The sequence below is a fragment of the Muscardinus avellanarius genome (genome assembly GCF_963383645.1).
Source record: "Muscardinus avellanarius genome assembly, chromosome: 1".
In the NCBI taxonomy this organism is placed as follows: Eukaryota; Metazoa; Chordata; class Mammalia; order Rodentia; family Gliridae; genus Muscardinus; species Muscardinus avellanarius.
In genome coordinates this window covers 159,311,894-159,332,227 of record NC_137786.1, presented here as the reverse complement: position 1 = coordinate 159,332,227, position 20,334 = coordinate 159,311,894, and the positions used below count along the sequence as shown (strand labels likewise).

At 39.7% G+C, this 20,334-nt stretch overlaps 1 protein-coding gene and 1 pseudogene across 2 annotated transcripts in view; both read left to right on the top strand.

Annotated features, from left to right (window-relative positions):
* Positions 1-5,600: 5,600 nt before the first annotated feature.
* Positions 5,601-6,151, top strand: LOC308258470 (NADH dehydrogenase [ubiquinone] 1 beta subcomplex subunit 8, mitochondrial-like; annotated as a pseudogene). The gene has a single exon. The product of its transcript is annotated as an NADH dehydrogenase [ubiquinone] 1 beta subcomplex subunit 8, mitochondrial-like (transcript).
* Positions 6,152-12,416: 6,265 nt separating this feature from the next.
* DEUP1 (deuterosome assembly protein 1) overlaps positions 12,417-20,334 on the top strand; it is a gene marked incomplete at both ends in the record, with an annotated part of 85,074 nt that continues 77,156 nt past the window's right edge. Inside the window, one exon of the mRNA XM_080708313.1 lies at positions 12,417-12,445. Coding sequence (XP_080564439.1) covers positions 12,417-12,445 — 29 coding nt within the window. The remainder of the gene's footprint in view (positions 12,446-20,334) is intronic.

The following is a 20,334-nucleotide window of genomic DNA, read 5'->3' as shown; positions in this document are numbered from 1 at the left end:
GTATCAGACCAATGAAACTATTATGTGAGATTATCATTTTTAATTTTGGATAAATTGCTATAATACTAGATGTCAACCACTAAGCCAAGCATGGGAGGGAGGGATGGGGAGAGAATGGGGTGGGGATCGGGTGGGGGCTGACTGGGCGATGTGTGCATGTATGTCTACAAAAGTTTGTATCCCACTATGATGTATGAATACAGTGTACCAATAAAAAATAAAAAAAATTTTAAAAAAAAGTTGTTTTCTAACAGAATCATAGCACAGTGAAATGTAACCAAAGGAGGAGCGAGGGGTGTTGTATGTGAGGGCACTGCGAATCCCATTTCCTGTGTAAGCTTTTCTCCGCTCCCTTTTCTGAGGCGTGTCTAACAGTTTTCATTAATTTGACCCAGGAAAAAGGACAAAAGAAAATTGTTGCGGTTTTCTTTTTCCTTATTGAACGTGGCAAACACGTGCTCTCTCAAGGCTGAACTCAGATGTGTTCTAGTAGTGTTTCATTATAGGCATAACAACTCATATTCAGCAGCAGCGGCAGCAACAATTCTGCTGCAACCAGGAACAAAAAGAGGAACATAAAGAGGCATAATGGTGAAACCTGGAATAAAAACAGGCATAATGGCAAAACACGACGAGTACTCTTGCAGTACAAACCTAAGTAATGAGGGGACTGGGAGCCATTTTTCTTCAACCTGTGTGTTGTTCCATATGAAAATCCAAGGGTGACACTATAATGGATAAGACACTGGTATCTCTCTAAAACAGGCACTGCAGTCTCTCCTGGTAATGACAAAATGTTTATTCATCAGTGTTTGCCTGACGTACTTGTTCATGTATCTCTAGCTACATGTTATACAGCCAGCTGCGTGATAACCACTGCTTACAGAGGAGCCAGAAAACGTGACACTCAGAGGTACATGGAAAGTAACTCTCAAATCATAGAAATTATCTCAAAAACATTAAATGACAACCCAAAACCGCAATCAATGGATTTCCTAATTCAAAATTCTATGTCCCAAATATATCAAAAGATGTAGTCTCAGTCAAATGTGATAGTGTTCACCTAGAATCCCAGTACTTGGGAGGCTAAGACAGGAGGATCACAGGTTCCAGGCCAGTTTCAGCAACTTAGTAAGACCCTGTATCAAAATTTAAAAAATAAACTGGGCGTGGTGGCACACGCTTGTAATCCCCGCGCTTGGGAGGCAGAGACAGGAGGATCACGCTGGTTCGGAGCCAGCATCGCTGGCTTAAGAGACCCTGTTTCCAAATTTAAAAATATTAAAAAGATAGGTCTGGGAACGTAGCCCAGAGGTAGAAGGGCTTCCAGGAACCCCAGTATCACCAAAAAAATAAAAAATAAAATAAATAAAATAGGGCTGGGGTGGTGTATCTCAGAGACAGAATGTCCCTGGGTTCAGTCCCTAGTACCACACACACAAAAAGATACATTCTCTTATTTTTAAGTATATTCTGTTTCAGCTTTTCCCTAACATCGCTATAACAAAATTGATCTTGAATTAATTTAATTAATTTAAACTGTTCATAACTTTTACCACCCATTTCCAAAAATAAAGAGCTGAATAAATTTAAAAGATACTTATATGTAACAAAATACGAAAAATTTAAAAATAATATAGAAGCTGGTGTGGTGGCCCATGCTTGTAACTCCAGCATTGGGGAGGCTGAGACAGGAGGATGGCAGTTCGCAGACAGCCTCAGCTACTTAGGCCCTTTGCAACTCAGTGAGTCCCTGTTTCAAGATAAAAGAATAGAAAATAGGGCTGAGGGTATAGCTTGGAGGTAGAATACCCCTGAGTTACAGCCACAGTACAGCAAAAAATAAATAACAAAAATAATGTAGGAAGGGCTTCTGTTTTGAATAGCATGTTTGATTAAATATCCTGAATGACCCTTCTCATTAAAACAAATAAAATACTATACAAAATCTAAATATGAAAGAATCCATAGAATTTGAAATCTAAGAGAAAACAGAAACAAAGGAGTGAATGCTAAAAGTAGCTTTTGTTCTGAGTTCTTCTGCTTACGCTGCTGCTGCTATCTACATGCAGTAGGGTTAGAGAGCTCAGGACCAGCCCAGGTGATGATTCCCATAGAAGGCTTCCACATAAAGCTGGGATCCCAAGAGGACAGCTTCACAACAGAATTAAATGAAGTACAAATAGTAAGCCTTAACATATGCAAATATCTAAAAAGTTATTTAGGAGTTTGGAAGACCAGAGGATAGAATACATAAAAGAAAAAACAATCCAATTATATTACAAATGTGTGAAAACACCTCACTGAAAGAACTGGAAAAGTACTGGTCTAAGTATCTTTGTAAATGAGGGAAATTTGCAAGACTAAAGGCAAACAAAACTAAAACTACGTAACACCATCCTCTAATTGATAAAATTACTTACCATAGGGTACACTGTGATACTGTTTTATACTACAGCTGCACAATTCAGTAAATGGACGGCAAGTGATGGGAGTCTGCTTTTCACAATTGAAATGAGAGTTTGCAGATAAGCATAAGGAGGCTTGAATGATCCATAGACAAATAGGGTTAGAAGTATCAGTAAATTCTTGTTTAGCTTAATAAAGATACCAATAGCTACATATGGAAGTACTTATAGACATCTGCATATGCAAAGTTTAGTATAACACACATATTTCCTGGCCCTGCCTGCTGAGAAGGCCTAGAAGCTTGACACCTGGCTAGCCACTAAATGGCTAGACATTGGTTTCTTTTTTTTTTTGGTGGTGCTGGGGGTGGAACCCACAGACTTTCTACCTCCGGGCTATACTCCCAGACCTATTTTTTATATATATTTTATTTGGAAACAGGGTCTCACTAAGTTGCTGAGAGCCTCACTAAGTAGCTGAGGCTGGCTTCGAACCTGTGCGATCCTCCTGTCTCAGCCTCCCAAGCGCAGGGATTACAAGCGTGCGCCACCACGCCCGGCTTAGACATTGGTTTCTAATTGCATTCTTAATTAAAGAAGCCAAAGCTCCTTGAAGAAATGACCTGAAACACAAGATGATAAATGAACGATGGGCCTGGATCATTTTACAATGCAGAAAGTATTGATATTCTCCAAAAGAAACATTTTTTTTTAGACTTCAAAGCAAAAACAAAAACCTACAATGATGAGGGTGTATCAGCATGATAGAAGAACCAACTAAAAAAAACTCTCGATGACTAAGGTAAGTGTAATTTGAGGACAAAATAAGGTATCTTTGGATTATAAATTAAAATACACACAGGTCCGTAGTAATAAAAACAAATGGAGGTCAAGAGACAAATCTTCCATGCAGAAGAATTCCAAATAATTTATACAAATGCTCAATATAAATGGTGAATCATGACTCCCTGCTCCATAAGTGTGGGCTGCACATAACAACTACCATCTAAAGAGTACAGTAAGAAGCTGGGTGTGGTGGCCCATACCTGTAATCCTGGTACTTGGAAGGCTGAGACAAGGCAAGTGCAGGTTTGAGGCCAGCTTCTGCGACTTAGCGAGACTCTTAATAACCTAGTGAAACCTTTTTTCAAAATAAAAAATAACAGGGGCTGGAGATGTAGCTCAGAGGTAGGATGCTCCTAGGTTCAATTCCCCATGCAAAAAAAAAAAAAAAAAAAAAAGAGTGTAGAACAGAAAAAGGGGGAAAGGAGTAAACTCACAGTAGAAAGGCATGACAAACACTATTTCAAACAGAAGACCATGGTTGACATCAGTAGCCACAAACATGTAAACTATGTGCCCTTTATACATGTCAATTGTATGTGCCCTTTATTATATATTTTCCTTAAAATGGCTATTTACTTCTGTCATCTTGTTCCTAGTGCAATCATATAAATACACAAATTCCAATTGAGGGATATTCTACAAAATATCTAGCCATTGTTCTTAAAATCTGCCAAGATCATCAAAAATAAAGAAATACTTGAAAACTGCTATAGCAAAGATATGCCATATCCCTGGAGACCTCAGGACCAAATGTAATGTGGTGTCCTGGGTGGAATCCTGGCACAGAAAGGAAAATGGGTAAAATCAAGAAAATCTTAAGAATTTCTGGCTTCAATTGATAATAATATGTCATTTTTGGTTTGTTACTTGGAACAAATAGACCATATTAATGTTAGAAGCAAATAATGAGGGATACTAGATGTGGCATATCTCTGTACTAGTTTCATAATTTTTCTGTAAATAAATAACTGCTCTAAAAAAGTTTTTTTTGAAAAGGCACAAAAATGGAACACAAAAACTATCTTCTTTTTTTTTTTTTTTTGGTGGTACTGGGATTCCTGGAAGCCCTTCTACCTCCGGGCTACACTCCCAGACCTATTTTATACTTTTTTTTTTTTTTTTTTAAACAGGGTCTCTTAAGCCAGTGCAGCTGGCTTCAAACCTGCGTGATCCTCCTGTCTCTGCCTCCCAAGCGCGGGGATTACAAGCGTGCGCCACCACACCCAGCACAAAAACTATCTTGAATCTGGCATTGAGTAAAGGAGAACAGAAGAAAAGAAGGGAAAAAAATTTGGAAATTTTTATTATAAGCTGATTCTAACACTCATTTTCTATCTATCCATATTAACTGTATTGTCTGAGAAGTCTCTCGTGAAAATTTTAATATAAAGTGGTTTGGAGTTGGTCATGCTCCCTGTAACTCTCAAAAGCAAATGCAAGCCAGGTGTGGTGGTGCACAACTATAATCCAGGATTTTAGGGGTTGAGACATGAAGATGATGGGTTAGAAGTCTCAGAAATTTAATGAGGCCCTCATCAACTTAGTGAAACCCTGTTTGAAAATAAAAAAAACAAGAGGGATGAGGTTGTAGCTCAGAGGTACCAAGCTTCTAGGTTCCATTCCCAGTAACACACACACACACACACACACACACACACACACACACACACACACCACAAAGCAAATGCAAATCATCTCTGAAAGAATTTAACCTCAATGCGGGCCTCAAAGATGTTCCAGAAATAAAGTTCTCCCTATAAAGTTATTTCATAGTCCAAAATTAGAAAAAAGGAAAACTTGAATGAGAGCTAGCAGTAATAGATTCAAAGTATTTCAGAGATTGGAATTATAAGACATGAAACAGAAAATGACTACTATTGATATGTTTTAAAATTTTTAATAAAAAGAGACATTTGTACATTTTGACAGAAAAGTGAAAATTATAGAAACTAACACAGGTGATTGGCAAAATACAAAGTTTATTTTAAAGTACAAAATACAAGTTTATTTTAAAATAACAAATACTTCTCGAGTATTCCCCAGATGCCAGGACCTGTATTAAGTACTTCCAAATGACATTATCTGCTTTCCCTTTCATAACAAATAATTCTATTAATAAGTACTAAAGTCATAAAAATCTTCATGTAAAAACATCTCCCATTATTTTCTTCTCTTTACAACCTGAATACTTTATTTCAATCTGTTTTCCGGTTCATAAATTCTCCCTTCATGTACATAATATGCCATTATACATATTTGTGTTCTTATCTTTTGTTACTAATATTTTTTATTTAGTTTAAAATTCGTATTTGGAAGGGAAGATCAGGGAAGGTGAAGATAGCGGCGGCTGGGGCTGGGGCCCTGGGGGTCCAGTAGCTGCTAAGGGCAGTGCAGAACGTGGTGCCCTTGGGGGCACAGACAGCATTCCACATGTCCAAGGACATGCTGCCGGGGCTCTACCCCAGGACCCCAGAAGAATGGGCCACCGCTGCTAAGAAGTATAATACGCTCCTGGAAGATTACGAGCCATACCCGGACGATGGCATGGGGTATGGTGACTACTCCAAGCTCCCTAATTGTTCACAGCATGAGAGGGATCCGTGGTATCAGTGGGACCACACAGACCTAAGATTGAATTGGGGTGAACCGATACACTGGGATCTAGACATGTATATCAGGAACCGTGTGGACACGTCCCCCACCCCTGTTTCTTGGGATGTCATGTGTAAGCATCTCTTTGGTTCGTAGCCTTCATGATGTTCATGTTCTGCTTAGGAGAGATTTACTCCACCTACCAGCCTGTGGGGCCGAAGCAGTACTCTTATAATAATCTGTACCTGGAACGAGGTGGTGATCCCACCAAAGAACCCGAGCCGGTGGTTCACTATGAGACCTGAGGAGGCTTCATTGGCTTTTGTGCCCCCTAACTAGGACTCCTTCATTCCTAGAGACTTAATTTTAATGAGGTCCTTAATAAAACTCAGTGCTATGGAAAAAATAAAATAAAATTCGTATTTGGAAGAACTCATACACTGGTGGGATTGCAAATTAGTGTAGCCTCTACCAAGATCAATGTGGAGACTCTTCAGAAAACTGGAAATGGAACCACTACACAATTGAGCTATACCACTCATGGATATCTTTCCAAAGAAGTTGAAATCAAAATAATAAAGTGATACAGGCATATTTATATTTACAGCAGTACAATTCACAATAGGCAAATCATGGAACCAACCTAGATGTCCATCAACAGATGAATGGATTACAAAATTATACATACAATAGAATTCTACTCCTCAATAAAGAAGAACAAAATGTTGTCATTTGTAGAAACATGGATGGACCTAGAGAATATTATGTTAAGTGAGATTAGCCAGTCACAGAGAGTGAAGGATCATATTTTCTTTCACTAGGGGAAAACTGAGTCACAACATGAGAGGAATTTCAGAGAAAGGAAGAAAAATCTCAGTGGAGAGGGAGCATTAATCAAGGAAGCACTTACATTGATGTTATGTACACAGCTTACCAGTGCCAATCTCAATGCTGTGTATGATGAAGGGCAGGGAATGGGAAGGGAGCCTGGAGGAAGCCCACCAAGTGCTGTGTGTAAATATGTCCCTGCCATTCCAAACTACTTTATGATGTGAGACTACAATGCACCAATAAAAGTATATTTTAAAAATTCCTATTTGGTTTCTTTTCAAATATTCTGTCACTTTTTACATTTAACATTCGTCATAGAATTTTTTCAGTCTTATCTTTTATTTCTCTGAATATCCACACTTATTTTATTTTATTGCAGTGCTGGGGATTGAACACAGGGACATTCTACTTCTGAGCTACACACCCAACCATATTTTACTTACTTTTTTTGGAAACAGGGTCTTGCTAGGTTGATGAGAGTCTCACTACTTTCTGAGGCTGTTCTTGAACTAGCAATTCTCCTGTCTTAGCCTCCCAAGTATTATTTTTTGTGGTAGTTGAGGGGTGAAAGCCAGTGGCTTTCTATCTCTGGGCTACAACCCCTAGCTGTATTTTTATAATTTCTTTGAAAACAGGGTCTCACTAAACTGCTGAGAGCCTCACTATGTAGCTGAGGCTGGCTTCAAATCTGTGTGATCCTCCTGTCTCAGCCTCCCAAGCACTGGGATTACAAGCATGTGCCACCACACCTGGAATATGTCCACATTTTAAATAGTCTTTGTCTTTTTCTAATATCTGAAACTTTTGTTGCTCTATTTATATGGTCTGTTGCTTCTACTGATTTTCCCTAATATATTTCATTTCCTAGTCCTGAACTATATGTATGTTCTGATTTTCATGTTTAAAAAACTACACATTTTTTTGTATCAAAGATTAAACCCAGGGGCATTCTATCCTAAGCTAAACCCTCAGCCCTATTTTATTGTTTTGGCTTTTTTTTTTTTTAAACAGGATCTGGTGCTAAATTCCTGAAGACTTTCCTAAATTGATGAGGCTGGACTCAAACCCATGATCCTCCTGTCTCATTCCATTAAGTAGTGAGATTACAGGCATACAACATCATGCTCAGCTATTGAAAAAAATATTTTTAGTACTAATTTTCAAGAAAGAGTTTTATGCTGGACATGGTGGCCCATGCTTGTAATTTCAGCATTTGGGAGGCAGAGACAGGAGGATCGCGGTTTGTGGACAACCTTAGCTACTTAGTGAGGCCCTTCACAACTCAGTGAGACCCTGTTTCAAAAATAAAAAAAGACTAAAAAGTAGGGCTAGGGGTACAGCTTGGAGGTATAATGCCCCCAATAATTTCTCACTATCATATCAACTAGAAACCTGGAATGTTTTAATAAAGATGAGTTCTTGGAACTGGCAAAATGATAACACACCTTTAATCCCAGTACTTGGGAGACTGAGACAGGAAGAATTGCAGGTTCAGGGCTGCCTCAGCAACTTGGCAACACCTTCTTTCAAAATAAAAAATAAAACAAGGCTTGGGGTGGAGCTTGGGAGTAGAATGCCCCTGGTTTTAATCCCTAGTACAAAAAAAAAAAAATGAGCTCTTAGAAAAAGTTGACCCAATGAAGAGATACCATTTAGCAGCTAGGCACACTTTTCTTGCTAGTTAACAAAATTTTTTCCCCACTAGGACTTTCCACCTCACCAATGCCTATACCATACCTGGCTCCAGTACATAAATATTTCATCATAAAACTTTATCTCATACTTGTACAAAATCTCTCTATTGGTTCCCCTAGTGTCCAAGAAAGGGTGGCACTTTCAAAACCACTAAGGAAAAGTATGAGGAGAAAAGTCATGGTAGTCACCTCCCAAGAATCTAGTTTTGTTTCCTGAACCTAAAATAATACCTGATGTTTCTAATTCACATCAGAGTATGTGCTCCCTTGACACCACGGCCCCTGACCAACAAAGACCAACAGGTCATCTCCCTACTTTCACACCCGATTGGCAGTTTCTTTGGAGAAGCAGCCTGACTAGAGCTGACAGGTGTACAGGCTTGGTACAGTGGAAGGCCTCATTCTGCCTGGCTAAGGTTCCGATCTGTGCTTCCTCTTCCCATGTCCAATCTCTCTCCCAATCCAGAGGAGGTTAGTGAGGCATTGAAATGGAATACTTTGATAGCTCATCTCAAATCACATCTGCAAGACTTTAGAATCTTTCTCATTGCATGACCCTTCATGTTTTAGAGAGGGCTTTAGTACAATAATTAGGGGCCAATATTCTTGGACTTTGATGTCCAACATATTTGTTAGCCATCACTCATGTGTGACTATTGAGCACTTGAATATAGTCAGTATGAAAGGATTGAGCTATAAATATGAAATAGATGTTTGATTTTTGAAGACTTAGTATGAAAAAATAAACTATTTTAATAATTTTTATATTGACTCTTTGTTGAAAAGATATTTGGGGAACATTGATATTTTAGTCATATTTTAATCACTTTTTATCACTGTGACCAAAATACCTGACGAGCAACAATTTAGAGGAAGAAAGGCTTGTTTAGGCCTCACAATTTCAGAGGTTCCAGAGGTTTCAGTCCATGGTCAGCCCACTTGTGGGGCAGAGTGGCCTAGGTTTATATCTTAGTTGTATTTGAACTAGGTGTATCTTCTTGGATTAATCCTTTATTCACATTAAGTCTTGATTTCCTAATATGCTAAAAGGAACTATTAATATCGCCTGCTACACTTGCCTCACACTATTTCTTTTCTTTTCTTTTTTTGGTGGTACTGGCAATTGAACACAGAGGCATTCTACCTCCAAGCTACACCCCCAGACCGATTTTTTTTTTTATTTCTTATTTGGAAACAGGGTCTCATTAGGTTGCTGAGAGCTTCACTAACTTGCCTAGGCTGTCCTTGAACCTGTGATTCTCCTGTTTCAGCTTCCCAAGTAGTAGAATTACAAGTGTGTGCCACCACACCCAGCTGGCTCACACTATTTCTGAGCCTGAAAGAAAACAATGAATGGGAAAGTCCTTATCCACTAGTGGTAAAGCATGAATGATCTTGGTCATCCTAAAACTTCATTAAATTTTCTTCCTAGAGCTGGGTGTGGTGGCACACACTTGTAATCCCAGCATTTGGGAGGCTGGGACAGGAGGATCGCAGCTCGCAGACAGCCTCAGCTACTTAGTGAGCCCTTTGCAACTCAGTGAGGCCTTTTTTCAAATTAAAGAATAAAAATTGGGCTTGGGGTGTAGTTCGGAGATAAAGTGCCCCTGGGTTTCATCCCCAGTACCACAAAAATAAATAAATAAATAAATAAATTAATTAATTAATTTCCTTCCTAGTTCACTCTCCCTTCCTTGGGTCAGGATAAATATGCCAGCCCATTCAATTTAGACAGGAATAAAGAACATGACTAAGGCTTTCAGAATAATGGCAAGTTTCAAGGTAAAATGAAAAGATCACTGCCTGCATTCAGTCATATATGAGAGCTGTGGAACACTAATTAAAACCAATATCCTGGGTTACTGTACTCCATTCATCTACAAAACTCAATTTGTCATGAAAAAGAAAATGGTTTTATAAAATTCAGATAGAATCTGAGTGGAGGGATGTCGGTTGGTTTTAAACTGATAGCCATATTGAAGAAGCAAATTGATGTCAAAGTTATAGAGGTAGAGTGCAAATAAATCATTTTAGAAATCAGTCCATCCATCGACTGGATGTATTGGAAAGAGTTCCATTCCTAAAATAAGTCCAACAATGTTTCCCAAGCAGAAATTCAAGTACTTAAAAAAAAATCTCTCATATATATAATGTTTTGTCATTTCCTTTGTGAAATTGAGAGGGTGGGACAGGGATTCTGTCATCAATTATTCTTGGAATTTAGCAGAAAAAGAAAAGAATTTGGAATCAGTTACCTTGAGTTCTGTCCCAGTTCCCCCACTTAGAAGCTGTTTCCTTCTCCCAGAGAGACAATACAGTCTACTCTGCCTGGCTGGCAGTTTTCCAAGGACCCAATGCGCTGTATGGGAAGGACAGGTACAGAGGCTGCTCTTACCACCATCCCGGTCACTGTGGGCAATCAAGGAGGTCAAAAGGAATCCAGCTTTTCCCAGCTGGAAGACACTCCCGTGAGCAGAGAGAAAGGCAGATCTCTACCTCAACTCTTTTTCTTTTTCATGTCACTACAAAGACGGGAAGAAAGCCAAGGGTATTTAAGGAACTTGGATGCAGAACGCCCAGCCTGTAATCCTGTGCTTTCGTTATCTCACGATTCATTCAGTCAACAAATATTTCTCCGGCTGGAGGAAAGGGCCCAGATTGTGGTCTCTTCGGTCTAGAGAGTAGACAGTAGGCGCATAAACCGTGACAGCGAGTTGCTGCTCTGGCTCTGGGGAAGGAAGTTCTGGGCAAAAGGCGTTGTATGCTGAGCCTCACTCGCGCCCTTCTCTTCCCCGCCGCGGGTTGGGGACGCGTCTCCATGGCAACCGATGGGCGGGTGAGAGAGGGGGGCTGGACCTGCCGCGCTGGCGGCCTGAGCGGCGGGAGCGCTGCGCGGGTGGCGGTGACCCTGGCGGTCCTGCCCCCGGGCGCTCAGTTGTGTCCCGAGCGCCGAGCGGAGGGCGGCAGAGCAGGTAACAGCCCTGGCGTTCCCCGCCCGGCTTCTCCCGCGCCCTCATCCTGGACAGATGCTCTGGGCGGGCCCGGGCCTCAGAGGGGCGGGCGGACCCCTCACCTGGGCTCTAGCAGAGACCAGCACAGAGCTTCCCCCACTTTCCTAACACTTTCTAGGCATGAGTTGTGTGGGCTTGGACCTTGCCTGGGCCTCAGTTGCCCTGAGATCCTCCATTTATTCACCTGGACTTGTGGGTTCTGGTCGGTTTCCGTTCATCATCTTGCCTGGGCCTTCAGCTGCAGCATCTCCAATTCTTAGGCACTATCATCCTGAAAGTCTTCCTCTGCCACTCAAGGGCTGTTCGTTTGATCTTTATGAAGTAATTTGTAGTGCTTCTCAATACTTTCCCACTTCTGCTCATAGACTGTATTTCAACTAAAACTTTATTGCTGCGACAAACTTTTTTTTTTACCTTAGGCAAGTACTAACATCTCTGTTTTGTCACAAAGTGAACCAGTACCCACAAAACTGTTTTATTCTATTTTAAAGTCGTTGGCTTTATACTTTAAGGCAATTCTTAGACTTCTTATCCTAAATCTCATGATATAGTCAGTTCTAACAAAATGTGAAGAGGGTCAAAGACAGCATGTGCTAAAAATAAAGGCTAAGCATCAGGGGATCCACCAGGATGGAAAGGCTGAGAACCTCTAGCTGGAACTCCAGTTGAAAAGGAATTCCATTCTACTCATCATCCTGAAATGAGCACCTTGCAGAGCTCCTGGCCATAGGCTGTTGTTCAGTGAACAGTGAATAGATGTTCATTTCTGTCTGTAATAATGCATTTCAGCTCATTACTATGCCAATATCATAAGTGTATGGGAATACTCAAAGAATGAAAGAACCTCATGTTTGTACATTTTGTAAAACCAAGAGCTACCACGCTCAGAAAAATCAGTAGCAAAAAATGTTGCCAATAGCAAAATTTTCATATTTTATAGGTTAGTAAGTGTAAGCCTCTTATGAATCTAGTTTATTTTTCTCTCAACAGATTAAAAATCAAGAAGTACAAATCAGATGTAGCTGCTTTTTGACATGGAGAATCAAGCCCAAAATACAATGGGGTAAGTGCTGAGAAGTTTCTGTTTAATGAGTTGTTACTGAACGACACCAATACGCCCTGATGAAACAAATTTTAACATGCATCGCTACTAGAAGGATGTGCCAATTATCTTTGGTAAGGGGAATGGGAGAAAATTCAGGTGACTTATCAAGAATCTATTAGTCTGTTTCCAATTTTGACTCTGTGAGTTTATTCTTGAAAACCACTATTTTTTAAACGTTTAATGGCTTTGCACAGTGTCTTAGGGCAATGGTGCCCAGGCTGGCCTCAGATGTTCTTACATGTCCATGCACAACCACTCCTAAACACCTTGTTCCTTTCTTTCTGCGTGGAATATTCCTACTTTCCCTCTACTCTTGCTCTTAAGACTGAACTCAACACTTAAACACAGCCTCGAAATAAACCCTGTTCTCCCAAACAGCAACAAAAACAGGATATTGTACCAAAAGTTTCATGAAGAGAAAAAGAATAGAATTTGTATGGCATTAGCCATTATGCAAAATGAATCAGATTCCTCTTTACCAGTGTCTGTTCTCACCACTTCCCTGCCATGGATACCACAGAGGGTTCTCCTCCTATTGTTTCAGTAGCCATCTTGCCCCTGGCTGACTTCAGAGCTTGAGGCTTGCAGGGTGGGGATACTCAAGTGTCCGGTCTTGTGAAAGATTTCGACACTAGTCACACCACTTCAGGTGTCTCACTTTCAGTGGTTCTGCTCAGACCATGAGGTCGACATCAGGCTTTAGCTGAAAAGAAGCTACACCAGTCTAGATAATAACAGTTATCCTTTTATCAATTCCTCCATACATTGGCCCCGCTAGCTAGTGGTGTAAGTAAGATTAACATTTATTTCTATTTCTTATGCTGTTCCATAGATAAGAGGACCAGGACTGGCAGGGCAACTTTGCAATATCACTATATGATTTCCACCTCTGCACCACTGTGTTGTGATTGCTTCAGCTCCCACCACCATGACATTGTTGTTTGTTTGTTTGTTTGTTTGTTTGTCATACTGGGGATGGAACCCAGGCACATTCTACCTCTAAGCTACATCCACAGCCCTATTTTTTATTCTTTACTTGAAAACAGGGTCTCCCTGAATTGCAAAGGGCCTCACTAAGTAATGGAGTCTGGCCACGAACCGAGATCCTCCTGTCTCAGCCTCCCAAATGCTGGAATTACAGGAGTGTGACACCACACCTCCCTAGCCATGACAGTGTTTTTAATGGACAGAAGGTAAAGAGCAAGAAGAGAGTGGTTTGGAGGTGCAGACTTCACTTCTGTTCATTACTTACTGGTCAGTCCCAGCTAGCTGCCGAAAAGACTAGGAAATGTGGTCTCTTACTTAGCAGCCACATGTCCGGATAGAGCTTAGAAGTTCTATAATCTAGATGGTCCATTACTCATTATGGTTTGACCTATGATCATCTTCCTGATGACATAAGACACATTTAATAAAAATTACGTTCAAAGCTGGACATGGTGGTGCACACTTGTAATCCCAGCATTTAGGAGGCTGGGATTACAAGAGGATCACGGTTCGAGAAAAGCCTCAGCTACTTAGGCCCTTTGCAACTCAGTGAGACCCTGTTTCAAAATAAAAGAATAATAAATAGGGCTATGAGTGTAGCTCGGAGGTAGAATTCCCCTGGGTTCCATCCCCAGTACTGAAAAAAAAAAAAAATTATGTTCAGGTTTGGAATCAGGATCTCTTCTTGGGCTACTGATATGTAAATTAAAGAGTCCCTTTCAGCAGCAGCAAGATGAAGCTCCCAGTATGCCATGCAGTCACAAGAGTAGACAACGGATATGATGTTCAGTAGGTTAGTGTATTAAGTGCACTTTCAACTCATCCAAATGTCACCCCACTTTAAGTTGAAGAGCATCAGTGAGGAAGAAGAATGGATATTGCTGGACATATTGAAAGTCAAAAAATACAAGAAAAAGACAGCAGGAGTTTATCCTGAAAATATGAAATTGGTTAGTGCAGGAGGTAGAATTTGAATTCAAATAGGTCTGGCTCTAATTTCTATATTCCTTCCTATGTTGAAAACAAATAACAATGAGATACAAGGAGCAGCTGCCTAGGATCCATAGCAGGGGGGTAAGGGACCAAGCCACCTCATTCCTGCAAATCTGAGGCCATGACTATTTCTCTCCATTCATTCTTTTGAAAAGAAGTATTGTGTACTGAATATATATTAGGCACGGTATTAAGCTCTGTGATTCATATGGATCATTTAGAAACAGACCTGTCTTTAAAGGATTATAATGGAGTAGAGAAAATAGGGCTCACCTGAGTATGACATAATTGGAAAACAAAAGTTAATAAGAATTTCTGGAGGTTTCAGTGAGACACTATTCCACCCATCATGGCAGACATGGAACAAGACATTGTTTACTATGGTCCCCAAAACATAGAGGGCATGTATCCCACAGATGTGAAAATCTGGATAATGAATACGATAAAACCTTATTTATGCATAAACAAATAAAGACTATAAATAATTTTAGTGTAATATCTTAAATTAACACAGCCAATTAAAAATAGTACAAAAAGCTAAAGTAATTGGTTACTTTGACCTAGAAATTTAATAAATAGAGCCAATGATTAATAAGAATAATTTGTGTATGGTTGTCACTTATAGGATATTTATGAATATACTTCATGAATGAATTCGCATGAAATGAATTGTTTTAGGGCAAGACTTTATCATTCTGCTAAAAAAGAGATAACATAAAGATGTTTCTAATATTATTTATATTAATATTTTTACTTATATGATACCATGCTAAAATCATAGAAGTACTAGCCTCTGAAGATATCTTTTAAGAAAGTATACACCATTATATCATAAATTGAGGATCCAAGTTCTTTTTTCCTCCATGACTTTTCAATTTGCTATTATTTCATTAAATTTGGTTTTGCTATGCTCTCACCTAAAAATAAAAACTTATTTATCAGTGACTTGTTATGCAGTTTATCAAACCAAGTCACCTCTATACACAGTAATGTTTTATGAAACAGCCTTCATCAACAAATATTTAGCATATACTATGAGCAACTCATAATGCTATATAAACATATAAATATGTGTCACATGCTGATATGAAAAAAATACATGTAAATAGTATAAAAAGTCATTTGGTTCTTCCTCACTGTTACCAAAAAGCAACAATTTCTGTTCTTTAATTTCTTCCCCAGTGTTCCACTTTCAGAGGCAACTACTTTCGGTTCTTTTGGCCAATTCACCCCTTTAATATTTAAATACTTCCATATCTCTAAATGATGTGCTTGTGTTACTACTTCTTGATTTTTCAGTTTGAGGATTATTTATTGCCTTTTGTGGTGTATATTTTAATGTCCTCCCCTCCACCTAATTCCTAACACACACACACACACACACACACACACATGTTACACTTTTCATTCCTCCTCCTGGTTGGATCAATATTCTGTTTGCCTCGTTATGACTTTCTAAGCATTATTTACCTCCATATCATATAATATACTTGATTATCTTTCCTCTCTGCACAACAATTTGTGCTTCCTGGAGTTAATAACTGTGTTATCTTAATTATAAATGTTTGGATTGTCTTCTTTCTGCATAGTTTTCTTCAAAAAAATGTCTTTCTTTGTATTTAATCTACCGCCTCCGTCACATAGCTACTTTCCTCGAATAATCCTGGGACCTCTGCGTGCTCACTCCTATTAAAGAAGAGGAGAGTGGAAGCTGGTGTAAAGATCGTGTGCACATGGAGGGGCTTCCTGGCAGTGGTCTTCATCCTATCCTCATTGGGGCTAGACAGTTTCTTTATAGGACTCCATGTCACCCTCTTTCAGTTTTCTGTCTTTGGTTGATCAGATACCAGAGAATCCTCTTCTAATCTCCTTCCTGGAGGATATAAGTTGGGTTGCTAGTATTCTGAGAGCTAGATGGAGGAGGGTCTGGGAATTTAGGCTTGCATCATGTGACTTCAGCTAAATCCCAGTTTCCAGCATAGTGGCCTTGTCCTGGTGATGCCTGGCATTCCCCCAGTCCAGAGATTCTCTGTTTACCTTCTCCCAGAAAATATGACTTGAGTTTAATGCCAGTGAAAAGACCTAGGAGCCCAACCCCTTCTTAACCATTCCACTTGATTTCAGGCTCACACTCGCCCCCAACTCTCAGAAGTCCTCAGTTGGTTGCTTATTGGCCTTTTCCACTGCTAGCGCCCATTATTTTTGTCCTTGTAGGCTTAAACTTATAGGTTAAAAAATATCCCTTTGCTTTATTTTAGTAAGATTTGGGAAGGGGAAAAATGTGTGTTCATCCATCTTTAACCAAAAGTCTCATTTTTCTCTACTGAATCTTTTACTACATCTATTAGTCTTTGACTTATACCTTAACTATTGATCTCTTTCATAGAACTTGACCAAAAATGCTTCCTAAAAATGTAGGTACTGCTACATGATCCACTGAATTCTTCTTATCTGCCATGAAAGTTATAGTTTCAAAGAGCTGAGGTTAATGAATATTAAAACATACCTTCTCATCTCTGAATTCAGAAAGGTCATTTAAACACTGCTTTCCTATTTCTTAACCCTTAAGTGCCCTTTTCCTCTGAGATATATTAATCCGGAATCGCATCCTTACTAGTTTCTTGATGAGTTAAATACAGTTTTTGTTTGTAAAAATAAATTCTATTTTCTGATATAGGTCAATATATTGTGATTTTAATAAATTATAATATGTTCTTCTTGCATTGAAAGAAGTTCCCTTTACTTTGATTCTCTTGACTTCTGAATAACTTGGGTTATTCTCCCCCCATCATACTTCACCCCCACCCTTTACACACACCTACTCCTCTCCAGAGTAATCAAATTCAATTTCTTGTTCAATGAAAAAAGAAAGTGAAGCAGAGCTGAGGTTAAAATCTTGATGTATCACTCAAAGGCAGATTCTGAAATGTAGTACAGTGCCAGCCAAGTGATTGTGGAAATTCAATGAATGATTTTGAAAGGAAGAGAATTCAGAAGGCAGGAGAGGGTGTAGAAAAGAAAGGAAGATTCTTTTGAGAGAGAGAGACTATTTAAGCTCCTATTAAATTTAGGGAGAGATTGAGAAGTATCACTGGGCAGTATACATTTTCTGCGTGCAATTTTTAGAGAACAGCATTTATAAAAGGGTTTTCTTTAAAAAAGAGGACCTGATATATGTACACCCTGGCATACACATTAGGTGTCAGGCACACCTAACACCTCTGTGGTGCTCAGTTTTCTGGAACATTTCTGAGCCCCTAGTCAGAGCTCTAGTGAAGCAGAGAGGCACTAAACACATGAAGGTTAGGACATAAACAGCTCATTGACTCTCTCCCCAGAAGAAAGGAGCAGTCTCGTTTGACAATAGGTAGTATAAAGTTGTGCCCTCCTTGAACTAAATTCATGAAGCAAAAAAAGAAAAGGAAAAATAGAGACAAAAATAGAAACACAGGCAAGAGCAGCAAAGGCAATGGGAATTCCAGGATAATTCATTAACATTATAGGCCAGGGGATTCCTGGGCCCAGTTCTGTTCAGCAGTGTTGGTCTTCTCCCAGTGGCACCTCAGGGACCAGCACAGTGCCTGGCATAGGGTGGGTACAGTTAGTGTATTTGAATGAATGAACGAATGAATGAGTGAACCGAAAGGATGAGAACCTGCTATAGGGAATAGCATCAAACAACAGGGAGATCGAAAATAAATACCATATTCAAAGGGCCAGAGAAAAGTGAAGTCAAGAGTTCAGAATAGGTGGAAATGGAATTATATGAAAGCAGAGTGTGAAGAAATGAATAGAGTCCAGAAAATTTTTGTAAGATATTTTGGGGGCATCGGAGGTTTAGCTTTTTAACCGGGGAATGTGTGGGGCACAGTTATGTAAGAATGGCTTTACAACAAAGCAGACTAGGGTCTGCACTTAGAGAATCTCGGAAATTAACATCCTAAGACTCACTGTTAGCCGGACACAGCAGCATATGCCTGTAATCCCAGGACTTGGGAGGCTGAGATGGGAGAATCTCAAGTTCAAGGGCAGCCTGGGCATTAGTGGGATCTCTGTTTCAAAATAAAATTATAAAATTTAAAGGGCTGGGGGTCTAGCTTCGATGTAGAACACCTTAAGGTCCCCATTACCATAAACACACACACACACACACACACACACACACACACACAACATTGTTCATCTTTCAATGTTATTTGGTTTGTATCTTGAAATCTATAGGAATATTTGGTTATTATTCCCATTTCTGAAAGCAATTATTAAGTTGTTGCTGATTGTAATAGAAAGTATTATAGATGAAGAAAAATATATTTCATACATTGTCATTCTGAAGTTCAAACATGTGGCCTAGCTGTCCCTGGAGAAATCCACTCGCCAAGCTCACTGCAGTGGAGTAACTCTAATAGTACAAATGCTAACATGTAGATGGACAGGATGGAGCTGGGTGTACTATAGAACCCATGCAATGAAATGGTTTATAACTTTTCTCTAAAACAAGAAAAAGTAAAAATGCAAATTCCTATGCTGATCTTATAATTTTCAAGTTCTATACCACTTAAAATGGTCCAATGATAGAAGAAACTGATGGATCAGCAAAACAGTTGGCTGATTGAGAATAGCCGGTCAGTGCACCTAGGCAGACAGTATCCATCCACTCATATTTGAAATTAAGATGAGAGATGAGACATAATTGGTGCTATGGTCCAGGGACCTAGGAATACCCAAATCTCACCTCATGTCAACCTCAAGGGAGACAGGTACACACTTAGGATGACAAAGGAAAGCAAGACACCAAGCAGTGTTGGCCCTGAGGCCTCCCACCTCACAGTGTCACTGGCGGCCATGTGATACTGAGCGTAAGAAGGAGACTGCTGGGGAGCCCCAATGTGCACCCCAGCACTGAAGAGGAGTCCCTCCAAGTGACAACAGAGGCAGAGTTGAGAACCTGGACTTCCACCGCCGACTGGAGGTAGCCCAGCAGCACCCATGGAATGCACACTATGGGAGCATTCTCAGAAGAGGCCTGCTGAACACAAAATATAAGATCCAGAGTTTTGTAAGACAGTACCCAAACAAATTAGGATTCCTATTTTTTTTTTTTTTTTTTTTTTTTTTTTTTGTATTTGGCAGTTCAGGGCTGATACTGTGGCAGCACAGTGATATGAGGAACTTAATGGGGCTTACAGTCTAATGGGAGAAAACACATTATGATAGATGATAGATAGTGTCAGAAGTGGTAGTAATAACTTCTATGAAGAAAATTTAAGCAGAATTTGGGAATAGAGCTAGAAAATAAATCTGGTAAGGAGACATTTGATAAGACCTGAAGTAAGAGAGGTAAACACATAGATATACTGAGGACCAGCGTTTGAGACAGAGAGAATCGGCACAAGCAAAGGTTCCAAAGCAGGAACATCCTGTTTCAAGGATCAGAAAGGCAGCCAGTAAGGTCAGAGAGGAAGAAGGGGGAAATGTGGTAGAAGAGGAATCAGAGAGGCAAAAGCAGAGTCAGATCCTATAGGGCCTCGCAACCTTGGTAAAGACTTGGGATTTCACTGTGTAAACGTTACTGGAGGACTGAGCAGAGGAATGAGATTTTCTTTTTAAAATATTCACTTTAAGCCGGGCGTGGTGGCGCACACTTGTAATCTCTGCACTCGGGAGGCGGAGACGGGAGGATCGCGCAGGTTCGAAGCCAGTCAGGCTGGCTTAAGAGACCCTGTTTCCAAATAAAAAAAAGTATAAAAATAGGTCTGGGAATGTAGCCCAGAGGTAGAAGTGTTTCCAGGAACCCCAGTACCACCACACACAAAAATATTCACTTTAGTTTTAAGCATTTTTCTGTGATACTTTCTGTTTTAAAGTGC